Raw genomic sequence first — 14658 nt, forward strand, 5'->3', positions numbered from 1 at the left:
GAGGAGAGAGAGAGAGGAGAGCTGAGAAGACGAGAGAGAAGAGTGAGATGAGGAGAGAGAGAGGAGAGCCGAGAGAGAAGAACGGAGAGACGAGAGGAGAGCGAGAGAGAGAGAGGCGAGAGACAAATGGTTTGAATGAAGACATGCAAAATTCTAAGAAAGAAATTGATGAACCTGTCCAACCCAAAAACATAGAGACCCGGAAAACCTGAGTCTACGCCTCTCACTATGGTGAATCACTAAAACAATACAGAAATACACTACGGAAAAAGAAGGAACAGCATGTCAGAAATTCCAGCTCACTGCAATTGAAGAATCCATAGACTCTAACCACTTCTGGGAAAATTGGAAAACACTAAACAAACAACAACACGAAGAATTATCTATCCAAAATGGAGATGTATGGGTAAACCACTTCTCCAATCTTTTTGGCTCTATAACAAAGAATAAAGAGCAAAAACATATACATGATCAAACACAGATTTTAGAATCAACTATTAAAGACTACCAGAACCCACTGGATTCTCCAATTACATTGAAAGAGTTACAGGACAAAATAAAAACCCTCCAACCCAAAAAGGCCTGTGGTGTTGATGGTATCCTCAATGAAATGATCAAATATACAGACAACAAATTCCAATTGGCTATACTAAAACTCTTTAACATCATACTTAGCTCTGGCATCTTCCCCAATATTTGGAACCAAGGACTGATCACCCCAATCCACAAAAGTGGAGACAAATTTGACCCCAATAACTACCGTGGAATATGTGTCAACAGTAACCTCGGGAAAATCCTCTGCATTATTATTAACAGCAGACTCGTACATTTCCTCAATGAAAACAATGTACTGAGCAAATGTCAAATTGGCTTTTTACCAAATTACCGTACAACAGACCACGTATTCACCCTGCACACCCTAATTGACAATCAAACAAACCAAAACAAAGGCAAAGTCTTCTCATGCTTTGTTGATTTCAAAAAAGCCTTCGACTCAATCTGGCATGAGGGTCTGCTATACAAACTGATGGAAAGCGGTGTTGGGGGTAAAACATACGACATTATAAAATCCATGTACACAAACAACAAGTGTGCGGTTAAAATTGGCAAAAAACACACACATTTCTTCACACAGGGTCGTGGGGTTAGACAGGGATGCAGCTTAAGCCCCACCCTCTTCAACATATATATCAACGAATTGGCGAGGGCACTAGAAAAGTCTGCAGCACCCGGCCTCCCCCTGCTAGAATCCGAAGTCAAATGTCTGCTGTTTGCTGATGATCTGGTGCTTCTGTCACCAACCAAGGAGGGCCTACAGCAGCACCTAGATCTTATGCACAGATTCTGTCAGACCTGGGCCCTGACAGTAAATCTCAGTAAGACCAAAATAATGGTGTTCCAAAAAAGGTCCAGTCACCAGGACCACAAATACAAATTCCATCTAGACACTGTTGCCCTAGAGCACACAAAAAACTATACATACCTTGGCCTAAACATCAGCACCACAGGTAACTTCCACAAAGCTGTGAACGATCTGAGAGACAAGGCAAGAAGGGCATTCTATGCCATCAAAAGAAACATAAATTTCAACATACCAATTAGGATTTGGCTAAAAATACTTGAATCAGTCATAGAGCCCATTGCCCTTTATGGTTGTGAGGTCTGGGGTCCGCTCACCAACCAAGACTTCACAAAATGGGACAAACACCAAATTGAGACTGCACGCAGAATTCTGCAAAAATATCCTCCGTGTACAACGTAGAACACCAAATACTGCATGCAGAGCAGAATTAGGCCGATACCCACTAATTATCAAAATCCAGAAAAGAGCTGTTAAATTCTACAACCACCTAAAAGGAAGCGATTCACAAACCTTCCATAACAAAGCCATCACCTACAGAGAGATGAACCTGGAGAAGAGTCCCCTAAGCAAGCTGGTCCTGGGGCTCTGTTCACAAACACAAACCACAGAGCCCCAGGACAGCAGCACAATTAGACCCAACCAAATCATGAGAAAACAAAAAGATAACTACTTAACACATTGGAAAGAATTAACAAAAAAACAGAGCAAACTAGAATGCTATTTGGCCCTACACAGAGAGTACACAGCGGCAGAATACCTGACCACTGTGACTGACCCAAAATTAAGGAAAGCCTTGACTATGTACAGACTCAGTGAGCATAGCCTTGCTATTGAGAAAGGCCGCCGTAGGCAGACATGGCTCTCAAGAGAAGACAGGCTATGTGCTCACTGCCCACAAAATGAGGTGGAAACTGAGCTGCACTTCCTAACCTCCTGCCCAATGTATGACCATATTAGAGAGACATATTTCCCTCAGATTACACAGATCCACAAAGAATTCGAAAACAAATCCAATTTTGAAAAACTCCCATATCTACTGGGTGAAATTCCACAGTGTGCCATCACAGCAGCAAGATTTGTGACCTGTTGCCACGAGAAAAGGGCAACCAGTGAAGAACAAACACCATTGTAAATACAACCCATATTTATGCTTATTTATTTTATCTTGTGTCCTTTAGCCATTTGTACATTGTTAGAACACTGTATATATATATAATATGACATTTGTAATGTCTTTACTGTTTTGAAACTTCTGTATGTGTAATGTTTACTGTTAATTTTTGTTGTTTTTCACTTTATATATTCACTTTGTATGTTGTCTACCTCACTTGCTTTGGCAATGTTAACACATGTTTCCCATGCCAATAAAGCCCTTGATTGAATTGAATTGAATTGAGAGAGAGAGAGAGAGAGAGAGAGAGAGAGAAAAAGAAAACCATTATAAGCTTCTGCAACCACTGACTTATTAGCCACTTTCTAAGGCTACGGTATGCTCCAACACCACTAAGGTTTACCCAGCTGGGCCTATTCATTTCTAATCTTCCACTATATAGGTAAGTCCCTTTCTCTGAGCGGTATGAGTCATAATCCCAGTAACTTCCCAGGTATTCCATCAAGCTCCCAGATATCAAAGGTGTTAGTAGCCAATCACCACAGGGTACAGTGAGGTAGATATGACTCTTCGGACTTTTTCTCTTAGTAAACACAGTGTTGACAGAGTACTTGACATTTTTGATCTTTTCGGTTCCTTCAGGCCTTCGGGGAAGATGTGGTCTGCGTGATGCGGGAGAGAAAAAGCTTGAGCCGAGACACAGCTGGAGCAGTAGTGTACTCACTGTACAGTGTACTATGACGAGCACTAAATCAATATCTAGTTATCCCCAAAATAAGCTACATTAGTAATGTGGCTAACCCCTTAATAGCATTCACATAAAGTATGTCCTGTACATTTCTTATTATGCTAGATGATGATAGACACTAAGTGCTTTGCCATTAGCTCGGTATTGAATAAAGCTCTCAGTGAAGCCCCTTGGCATAGCTAGACGTGACTTGGCTATGGTAGGCTGTTCAGGTGTCTGATGAAATGATTAGAAGCTGTGGGTCTGCTCTCATCACCCTCAACGCTCACGCACACACACCACTCGTGCATACCCTCGTGCATACACTCGCACACACACACACGCTGCCTGTAGGCCTGAAGCCAATAGGGATTAGACTGTAGGGAGGAACACACGACAGAGGATGAAACAGCAGGGGCGAGTACAGACCTGCTGACAGCATACCGAGGTGCAGAGAGGAGAGGGGGGGGGTGGGAAGGAACGGAGAGACAGGGATGAGAGGGGGGAGAGAGAGGGGTGGTGGGGAGAGGAGGGAGAGAGACGAGATAAACAGAAAGGAAGTTGAGGCAGCTAGTCAGAGGCCACTACGGCCATGTACTCAGCAAGTCTCAATAGTCCTGCTAACTAACAAACAGACTGTACTCCCACAGTGACAGAATCGGACTCTTACTTTATACGCCGTCACAATCAGTTCCAGGATGTTCCTTGAATCTGATTCCAGAACCCCCACCGTGGCACCAGGTATGAAACTTGCATAGTTCTGTGATAAAACACACAACAGACACACTGTTACTGTTCATGTAGGTTGGGCGACCAATCACAGCAACATCATAAGGAAATAGGTTCTACCCAAAACAGGAAGAAGAGAGCACTTGTTCCAACACGCCCACAGAGAGCACTTAGCGAATCAAACATGCTAACCTCAACGATACACAGAGATACATGTTCCTTCTCCATTCCATAACCGGCTCACCGCAATACCTCATTTCCACCCGGTGTTTTCTGACAGGTAAACGTCACATTGCTGTTGGGAAATGGACAATGGAGGGAGAAGGAGAAGTTCTCACCTCATAGTTGTGTTTCTGATTTTCCGTCACAGCGAATATAAGCAGGATATTATTGTCCACCAGTTTATCCATCAGCTGTCCCAGAGTTGGGTATTCCTGGATGGACAAAGTCAGTATTTTTAAAACCTCAGACCATCGTATTTCATCCCAATGAATGAAACAATTACATGTATTTCTAAAGCCCTTTTCACATCAACAGTAATAAAAAGTACTTTACAGTCACCCGGCCTAGGCCCCAAAGAGCCAGTAGTCTTTACAGTAAAGGGACACTCCTTCACCATGGACAGGAATGAAAGCCATGTTATAGCATCATAAACAGTGAATCATAGTATTACAACCCCAGTCATAGAAATAATAAATGAATCTGATGTGACTGTCCCCTTACCAGATGGGCAGCCATAGAGTATTCATTGTTGCTGTCCAGATGGCACTCCCCGTCGTTAGGGACGACGATGCCTGACATCTTGCTGTCCATCCCAAAGTGAGAGTCGGCGTCGCTCACAAACACCAGCAGACGCATGGAGTCGTTCCTCCAGCCTATCTTGTCCTAACAGGAAGAGATGAGAGATTATTACACTGCACTAATACAATAGTCCATTGTCAAAGAACACCTGAAGTTGCCTTGAAAAATAAAGATATTCTATTCTGCAGTATTATTTTCTATTCAGCTCTATTCCATTCTGTTAAAATGGGTACCATCTTTGGGGACAAATCAAACCTGAACCACAGACCCTCTCACTTACCCCACAGACAGCAGCCTGCATAATGGCATCGAAGCCACACTCCGGCAAGTCGATGTTGGCAGACACACGCTGGTTGGTGATGATATTGTTGAACTTCTCTGTGCTGCTGGTGAGAGGTAGGATGTGTTTGTATCCAAACGTTGGCAGACAGCTCTCATCCACACTCCTGCATGGGAATACCATGGAGAAACATAGCGAATTACATCTATGACCAGGGTTCCACTCTAAGACAAATTCAAAATAACAGAACTTTCCACGACTTTCCATGTCTACAGATAAGACTTTGAAGGCCAAATATCTCCATCACCGTTTAACTAATTCATCATTACTAGTTATTACTATTACTTACAAGTAAGCTTGCTATAAACATACTCAAAAACATTGTGTCGTTTACTAAGCTCTTTTAGTGAGAAAATCTGTCTCTTCCACAGAAAGATGGTCCTTTGTAGCTTAGTTGGTAGAGTATGGCCCTTGTAACGCCAGGGTAGTGGGGTTTGATTCACCCATACATATGTACGCATGACTGTAAGTCGCTTTGGATAAAAGTGTCTGCTAAATGCATATATTATATTATTATATAAAGAAAGTGGTTTTCATTTGTACTTCAACCATAGTGTTACAAATGGTTTTCATTGAATTTCTCACAACCATACTGTACCCTACCTACAAGGGTTCTCCAGCTCTCCAGGAGTGATCTTAATGAACGGGAGGACTGGTTTCTCAACGAAGGACCCGAATCCAAGTCTGAATTTACTGGTGAGCTTTGCCATCTCTTTGGACAGGGTGGAGCCCAAGTCTTTAATCATCTCCAGGTCGTCAATCATGGAGGCTGAGAGGTCCATCAGGTAGTAGATGTCTACAGGGTAGTCCTCTGTCTGCTGCACACTGATCTGGAAGGTCACCTCACTGCCTGAACGAAAAAATAAGAAATAGAATAGTGTTTTCTGTCTCTCTCTCTCGCTCTCTGGGTTGCGTTCAGTTCAAGGGATGACCATGCTAGTGAGAAATTCTATTCCTATTATTATCTTTATGTGAAAAATGTTGTTAAAATATTCATTAAACATCCTTCATTCATCAAAAAGAGTTTCTAAATCAACTTCAAATCACCGCCAGGCCAACATGTACACACAGTGTGAGCAGTGAGCAGTGAGCAGTGTACCCAATGGCTGTATAAATAATGGACACAGCGACTGCCCCCAGGTCTCCATCAGTAACTGTATAAATAATGGACACAGCGACTGCCCCCAGGTCTCCATCAGTAACTGTATAAATAATGGACACAGCGACTGCCCCCAGGTCTCCATCAGTAACTGTATAAATAATGGACACAGCGACTGCCCCCAGGTCTCCATCAGTAACTGTATAAATAAGGGACACAGCGACTGCCCCCAGGTCTCCATCAGTAACTGTATAAATAATGGACACAGCGACTGCCCCCAGGTCTCCATCAGTAACTGTATAAATAATGGACACAGCGACTGCCCCCAGGTCTCCATCAGTAACTGTATAAATAATGGACACAGCGACTGCCCCCAGGTCTCCATCAGTAACTGTATAAATAATGGACACAGCGACTGCCCCCAGGTCTCCATCAGTAACTGTATAAATAATGGACACAGCGACTGCCCCCAGGTCTCCATCAGTAACTGTATAAATAATGGACACAGCGACTGCCCCCAGGTCTCCATCAGTAACTGTATAAATAATGGACACAGCGACTGCCCCCAGGTCTCCATCAGTAACTGTATAAATAATGGACACAGCGACTGCCCCCAGGTCTCCATCAGTAACTGTATAAATAATGGACACAGCGACTGCCCCCAGGTCTCCATCAGTAACTGTATAAATAATGGACACAGCGACTGCCCCCAGGTCTCCATCAGTAACTGTATAAATAATGGACACAGCGACTGCCCCCAGGTCTCCATCAATAACTGTATAAATAATGGACACAGCGACTGCCCCCAGGTCTCCATCAGTAACTGTATAAATAATGGACACAGCGACTGCCCCCAGGTCTCCATCAGTAACTGTATAAATAATGGACACAGCGACTGCCCCCAGGTCTCCATCAGTAACTGTATAAATAATGGACACAGCGACTGCCCCCAGGTCTCCATCAGTAACTGTATAAATAATGGACACAGCGACTGCCCCCAGGTCTCCATCAGTAACTGTATAAATAATGGACACAGCGACTGCCCCCAGGTCTCCATCAGTAACTGTATAAATAATGGACACAGCGACTGCCCCCAGGTCTCCATCAGTAACTGTATAAATAATGGACACAGCGACTGCCCCCAGGTCTCCATCAGTAACTGTATAAATAAGGGACACAGCGACTGCCCCCAGGTCTCCATCAGTAACTGTATAAATAATGGACACAGCGACAGCCCCCAGGTCTCCATCAGTAACTGTATAAATAATGGACACAGCGACTGCCCCCAGGTCTCCATCAGTAACTGTATAAATAATGGACACAGCGACTGCCCCCAGGTCTCCATCAGTAACTGTATAATAATGGACACAGCGACTGCCCCCAGGTCTCCATCAGTAACTGTATAAATAATGGACACAGCGACTGCCCCCAGGTCTCCATCAGTAACTGTATAAATAATGGACACAGCGACTGCCCCCAGGTCTCCATCAGTAACTGTATAAATAAGGGACACAGCGACTGCCCCCAGGTCTCCATCAGTAACTGTATAAATAATGGACACAGCGACTGCCCCAGGCCTCCATCAGTAACTGTATAAATAATGGACACAGCGACTGCCCCAGGTCTCCATCAGTAACTGTATAAATAACGGACACAGCGACTGCCCCCAGGTCTCCATCAGTAACTGTATAAATAATGGACACAGCGACTGCCCCCAGGTCTCCATCAGTAACTGTATAAATAATGGACACAGCGACTGCCCCCAGGTCTCCATCAGTAACTGTATAAATAATGGACACAGCGACTGCCCCCAGGTCTCCATCAGTAACTGTATAAATAATGGACACAGCGACTGCCCCCAGGTCTCCATCAGTAACTGTATAAATAATGGACACAGCGACTGCCCCCAGGTCTCCATCAGTAACTGTATAAATAATGGACACAGCGACTGCCCCCAGGTCTCCATCAGTAACTGTATAAATAATGGACACAGCGACTGCCCCCAGGTCTCCATCAGTAACTGTATAAATAATGGACACAGCGACTGCCCCCAGGTCTCCATCAATAACTGTATAAATAATGGACACAGCGACTGCCCCCAGGTCTCCATCAGTAACTGTATAAATAATGGACACAGCGACTGCCCCCAGGTCTCCATCAGTAACTGTATAAATAATGGACACAGCGACTGCCCCCAGGTCTCCATCAGTAACTGTATAAATAATGGACACAGCGACTGCCCCCAGGTCTCCATCAGTAACTGTATAAATAATGGACACAGCGACTGCCCCCAGGTCTCCATCAGTAACTGTATAAATAATGGACACAGCGACTGCCCCCAGGTCTCCATCAGTAACTGTATAAATAATGGACACAGCGACTGCCCCCAGGTCTCCATCAGTAACTGTATAAATAATGGACACAGCGACTGCCCCCAGGTCTCCATCAGTAACTGTATAAATAATGGACACAGCGACTGCCCCCAGGTCTCCATCAGTAACTGTATAAATAAGGGACACAGCGACTGCCCCCAGGTCTCCATCAGTAACTGTATAAATAATGGACACAGCGACAGCCCCCAGGTCTCCATCAGTAACTGTATAAATAATGGACACAGCGACTGCCCCCAGGTCTCCATCAGTAACTGTATAAATAATGGACACAGCGACTGCCCCCAGGTCTCCATCAGTAACTGTATAAATAATGGACACAGCGACTGCCCCCAGGTCTCCATCAGTAACTGTATAAATAATGGACACAGCGACTGCCCCCAGGTCTCCATCAGTAACTGTATAAATAATGGACACAGCGACTGCCCCCAGGTCTCCATCAGTAACTGTATAAATAATGGACACAGCGACTGCCCCCAGGTCTCCATCAGTAACTGTATAAATAAGGGACACAGCGACTGCCCCCAGGTCTCCATCAGTAACTGTATAAATAATGGACACAGCGACTGCCCCCAGGTCTCCATCAGTAACTGTATAAATAAGGGACACAGCGACTGCCCCCAGGCCTCCATCAGTAACTGTATAAATAAGGGTTTACCAGTTCTGAGTTTGAGGGCCATCTTCTGTGGTGAAATCTGGGTGCTGTTGGTATTCCCCGTCTTCTTCCCTAGAGGCTGGTCCCGGAGGACCTCGGAGTTGGTCACAGGAAATTCTACCTGGTCCTGGGGACAGCCTCTCCCTAGGAGGACGTACGGCGTGTCACATCGCTCACTAATTAAAAACGAGTCTGTGAAATTCTGAGAGGTTAAAAACACCACAAGGTTTTACTCCCACATTACAACCAATCTGACACAGAGACTCTTAACATATTTTACTGGTGTTTCGTCAGTCAATAGTTATACTATAGTACTAACTAAAAAGGTAGAACTTCTGAAGATCATTTACAAATATTGTCATCATTAAATCATTGAACAATATTTTTTTTGACTCTGCACTGCAGTTTGCTACATCAACAACATGTCATATCAGTATTCCATATCAAGTTAGGCTAGTTGTACATTTATGAATTCATGACACGTTTTCCTGCTGGACTGCGTTCCTCAACAGGCTGTGATTTTATTTGGCCCCCAAAGTTCTGTGCAAAATATAGATATATAGTTGTATATATATAGTTTATATATATATATATATATAGTTTATATAGTTTATTATGTCCATTTCGTTCTTGGACATAAAAGACTGTAAAATCAGCAGGAAATGACGTCAAATTTATTTTTATTCAGGAAATCTGTTCCCTAGTATTCCCACGCATAAATCGAGAGGGATATGTGATCGTATCCCAATGCAATTCAAGTTTGAAATGATTATGTTTTTGTCAAATATTTTATCTGTTTGGAACTCTTGCGGTCAGAACTATAATGCGGCCCCCCGACCATGCGCTCAAGGAAAAATCGGCCCATGGCTGAATGTAATTGGGTTCCCCTGCCCTAGATGTATAGCCTACCGCTTGTGTGCACCATGCACAGTGGGGACCCAGCTGGAGACACTCGTCACAAGTCACTGCGCTGCCAACCGAACATGTTCCTACATGGACACCACACAGAGAATATAGAATATAGAAGTGGTCAGCGTGGTTGGCCCTGTCTAGCACGGGTTACATTTTCTCACGGCACTGCTGCCTGGCATATAGTATATCAGTATATGAGTGATTGTTTCGTGCCTCTGTCTTTGTGATGCGCCTGGTTAATTTGCGCATGAATAACTAGAGCAAATGATAGGTTATGTTATCATGATACATCACAATAATAATTGTGTGTTTGCGTGCGTGCGTGCGTGCGTTGGGTTATAAATAAATATTTGTATATATAAACCACTGGATCAATATTTGTATATATAAACCACTGGATAAAATAAACTAATTTAAATGTAATCAATACATTGCATTCATGTATGACGTGAAATATTTACCTCTATAAAATAATAATAAAGCTGTTATGATCTAGGGAAAAATCGGGATATATTGCAGTTACATGTAATCTTAAAAGGAGAAATTACTGGAGTTATTCAATCAAAGCCATTCGATCCGGTCTCTAGTCTTACCCTCCACGTTGTTGATCCAATGCCGAAGAATCAGGAGCAGAAGTACAGCAATCCCCATTGGTCCTCGCGGTTACTGCTATGGGGATATGAAAGAACAACCAAACATTCTCTGGCACTCTCATTTGTAGAGTAAAATTAACTAAACAAATAGGTATTTCCAGCCTTAGTAAACTTCTCTTGGTATCACTGTCTAGGCTAAACGACAAGAGAATGCGCCGTCTTTCTTACCTGGCAGGAAAAACGTTGAGTGCCTGCGTGGTTCAGACATTCTTACCTGCCCAGCCTTTTATGTTCACTTCCGTACAGGTGAGAACATAAACGGAACGGGACTACAGAGAGTGAGTGAGAAGTGAGTGTGCGGGTGTGAGCAATGAGTGAAGTGAGGCCGGACAACGGGTACATTGATTTCGGTTTTTATTTCAATGGAAGATTATTTGATAATCGAAATATAACAGAAATGAACTTATTTTTACATATATATTATTATAATATATATATATATTTATTTATTTATTTTTAAATCTATGTTATTTTATAAGCCTGCAATCTCAAACTGTTATAACAAATATTGAAGTGCAGGTTATGGGATAAATGATCAAATCCATATAACTATTTGTGCGCACAAAATAACAACTTTGAAATAGCGTTTAAAAATGGGGAAATAGAATGTTTAATTCTGCCTTTTTAAATCAACCTGTTAAGTATCCTGGGACTGATCATTCTTAACTTGAAATCTGCCATGACAGAAATGATTCCCTCTTTAATGGACCTCTGATTCACTGTAAAATATATAGGCTGGTGTTGAAACGTTGAATATGAGTATTGATGCAGGCCATAGTATTTGTAAGGTGTGTAATTGACTTATGCTTATACACGGGTAATTCCCTTGTATTAATTGCCTCATGACCTATAATGACAAGCTGATTACATACCTAGGCCAGTAACCCTATTCCCTAGTGATCACAAATGAATATAATGTTTGCCATTTAGCAGACACTTATATACAAAGCGACAAAGAGTCATGCGTGCATACATTTTACATATGGGCGGCTCCAGCGGGAATATACGCACAACCTTTGTCATTGCGAGCACCGTTCTTTATCGACTGAGCCACACAGGACCAAATGAACTGCACCAAGTCAAATCCCTGCGGTTGTAAAACATCAATACTTTCGAACTTCCAGGATGTGCAACAGAACAATACCCATAGTTCAGTGGGTCATGACTGCCTGTCCGTCGACCTGTTGCATTATATGTCAAATCATTAATTCACTGCCTTCTCCTTCAAATGTATTATGTCGTGGCACACATTGTCTTGTCTGTAGCATTTTTGCACTATTACAGGTCTCCATCAACTGTTGTTTATTGGCTTTAACGTCATACTCTATTCTATGTTGTATTTACTTATAAAGCAATGTGATTGTTGAGCTGTGTATAAAGGGGGGTGTAGGCCAACGTGATAACCGTTGTTTAGTCATTACCCCTGAATTACCCAGACGAGATAACCCCTGAATTACCCAGACGAGATAACCCCTGAATTACCCAGACGAGATAACCCCTGAATTACCCAGACGAGATAACCCCTGAATTACCCAGACGAGATACTGCAACTGAAAAAATATGTTAATATTTAATACGACCAACCCCTCAGAAATGTGCGTATCTCAAGGGTTACTTTCGATTTAATGATTAACAGTAGGGACAAAAACTACGTCTCGGGCTCATTTGAAAAGTAGTCTATTGCTCAATACAAATATCCTCATAAATTTGTGTGTGTGTGTGTGTGCGTGCGTGTGTGTGTGTAACCTGTGAGTGAATGTGTGTGTGCGTAGACCATGGAGTGTGTGTCTTTACATGCAGTGTGTGTAGGTGGTGAACAATTGACAGCTGCAGTGTGGATTTCTCAGCTCGTCCGTTCCAGACGGAATATCCTACTAAAGCAGCATCACACCCCTCCGAATCGCAGTAAGCCCCTCATCTGTTACTCCAAACCCCCTCCTCTCCTTCTCTGTTACTATCCCCCTCTCCTCTGCTCCCTACTCCTCTCATATGTACTCATCTCTCCATATGATTCTTCCATTATAATCTCTACTCTACTCGTCTTCTCTCCAGTCTTCCTCCACCGTCATCCTTTCTCCTCTCCTCCTCCACCCCTAGAGGCGCCCAGCTGTCTGTCATTCCCGCTGTCATCCCATCTCAGCTGATGGATGGAGTGACAGTGGAATGACAGCACTTGTCCTCTGCCACTTTGCAGCTCCCTCCATTCTCTATCTGACTAGAGGACAAACATTTGTACAGTTGTGCCACAGCTGTTCAGAGAACGTACACAGGCCACCCATAAGCATCTTTAAAACATACACTAGTGTGACCTTTTAAAATATGATCTGTTGCTTTCTGACAACTCAGCTATCCATTCATTCATTAAATTGTCCTACTTAATAGACCTACTTTACCATGTCCATTCTTTCATTAAATTGTCCTACCTAACCTGCCCAGATATGCATTCATTCATTCAAAGTGTCCTACCTAACCAGCCCAGATATCCATTCTTTCATTCAAAGTGTCCTACCTAACCAGCCCAGATATCCATTCTTTCATTCAAAGTGTCCTTCTAACCAGCCCAGATATCCATTCTTTCATTCAAAGTGTCCTACCTAACCAGCCCAGATATCCATTCTTTCATTCAAAGTGTCCTACCTAACCAGCCCAGATATCCATTCTTTCATTCAAAGTGTCCTTCCTAACCAGCCCAGATATCCATTCTTTCATTCAAAGTGTCCTACCTAACCAGCCCAGATATCCATTCTTTCATTCAAAGTGTCCTACCTAACCAGCCCAGATATCCATTCTTTCATTCAAAGTGTCCTACCTAACCAGCCCAGATATCCATTCTTTCAATCAAAGTGTCCTACCTAACCAGCCCAGATATCCATTCTTTCATTCAAAGTGTCCTACCTAACCAGCCCAGATATCCATTCTTTCAATCAAAGTGTCCTACCTAACCAGCCCAGATATCCATTCTTTCATTCAAAGTGTCCTACCTAACCAGCCCAGATATCCATTCTTTCATTCAAAGTGTCCTACCTAACCAGCCCAGATATCCATTCTTTCAATCAAAGTGTCCTACCTAACCAGCCAGTGTCCCAAAAAAAGTGTTCTCCAGCATGTCAATAAGCCAATCTTTGGGTCAGATGGTCATGTCTAACCATACAGAGAGAAATAGAAACAACTTCTGTTCATCTTCATTGTTGCTTTCCCAAGGTTTCATTCCCACCATCAGTCACATTGTGAGGGAAGGAAGACTCTCCCACACAAAACCTGCCAGCATTCTAGACTCCAACCTCTACTTCCGTTGTTGAGACATGAACATGATATTGGCTTGGTCAAGTTAAAGGATTCATAAGAAACTGAATCCTAGTCATTACTCCTAGTCATTCCTTACAATGAGCTGCCTGCTCCGGGTTGTACGCAGTGCTGTGTGATATGATATCACAGATATATCAGTGTGTGTGTGTGTGTGCCGGGCGGGCCGTGTCAACACACAGTACATTACAACGGTCGGCACTGCAATGAGACAACTCACCTACAACAGGGGCCTCCTCTGGTACCATGCTGCCCTGTCAAAGGGCCGCTGCGTCCTTGTCGCCGCCTGACAAATGAGGGGAGAGGAATCAGGGAGACGCCGCCACTGCTGCCGGCCCTCAAAACGTCCAGTTCCAACTGCAGCTCTGGGCAGGAGTAACTATAAACCTACAGTAACAGACAGCTTTATGAAGCATGACGCTGCCTGTCCCTCTCACCCTCCCCACTGCCCATGCTCCCAGGCTGATGGGGGTGGAGGGGTGCTGATGAGTGATGGCAGCAACTGCTGGTGGGTCTGAGACATACAAATAACAGCCGCCTTCATTAGAGAGGGACGGCAGCAGAGTGGCAGTGAT

At 43.5% G+C, this 14658-nt stretch overlaps 1 protein-coding gene across 4 annotated transcripts in view; it reads right to left on the reverse strand.

Annotated features, from left to right (window-relative positions):
- The window catches only part of LOC109878192 (integrin beta-6-like), a 24173-nt gene extending 9719 nt beyond the window's left edge, over positions 1–14454 (reverse strand). The window contains exons 1-9 of one of the 4 annotated variants that reach the window (XM_031824390.1): positions 10949–11068; positions 10721–10796; positions 10125–10204; positions 9219–9417; positions 5675–5921; positions 5012–5177; positions 4654–4815; positions 4269–4364; positions 3872–3961 (exon numbers count right to left, since the gene is read on the reverse strand). In XM_031824390.1, the coding sequence (XP_031680250.1) occupies positions 3872–3961; positions 4269–4364; positions 4654–4815; positions 5012–5177; positions 5675–5921; positions 9219–9417; positions 10125–10204; positions 10721–10778 (1098 nt within the window). In that variant the 5' untranslated portion in view covers positions 10779–10796; positions 10949–11068. The other 3 variants (XM_031824392.1, XM_031824391.1, XM_031824393.1) reach the window with 3 other exon arrangements.
- Positions 14455–14658: the final 204 nt, after the last annotated feature.

The sequence above is a fragment of the Oncorhynchus kisutch genome, linkage group LG5 (assembly GCF_002021735.2).
Source record: "Oncorhynchus kisutch isolate 150728-3 linkage group LG5, Okis_V2, whole genome shotgun sequence".
In the NCBI taxonomy this organism is placed as follows: Eukaryota; Metazoa; Chordata; class Actinopteri; order Salmoniformes; family Salmonidae; genus Oncorhynchus; species Oncorhynchus kisutch.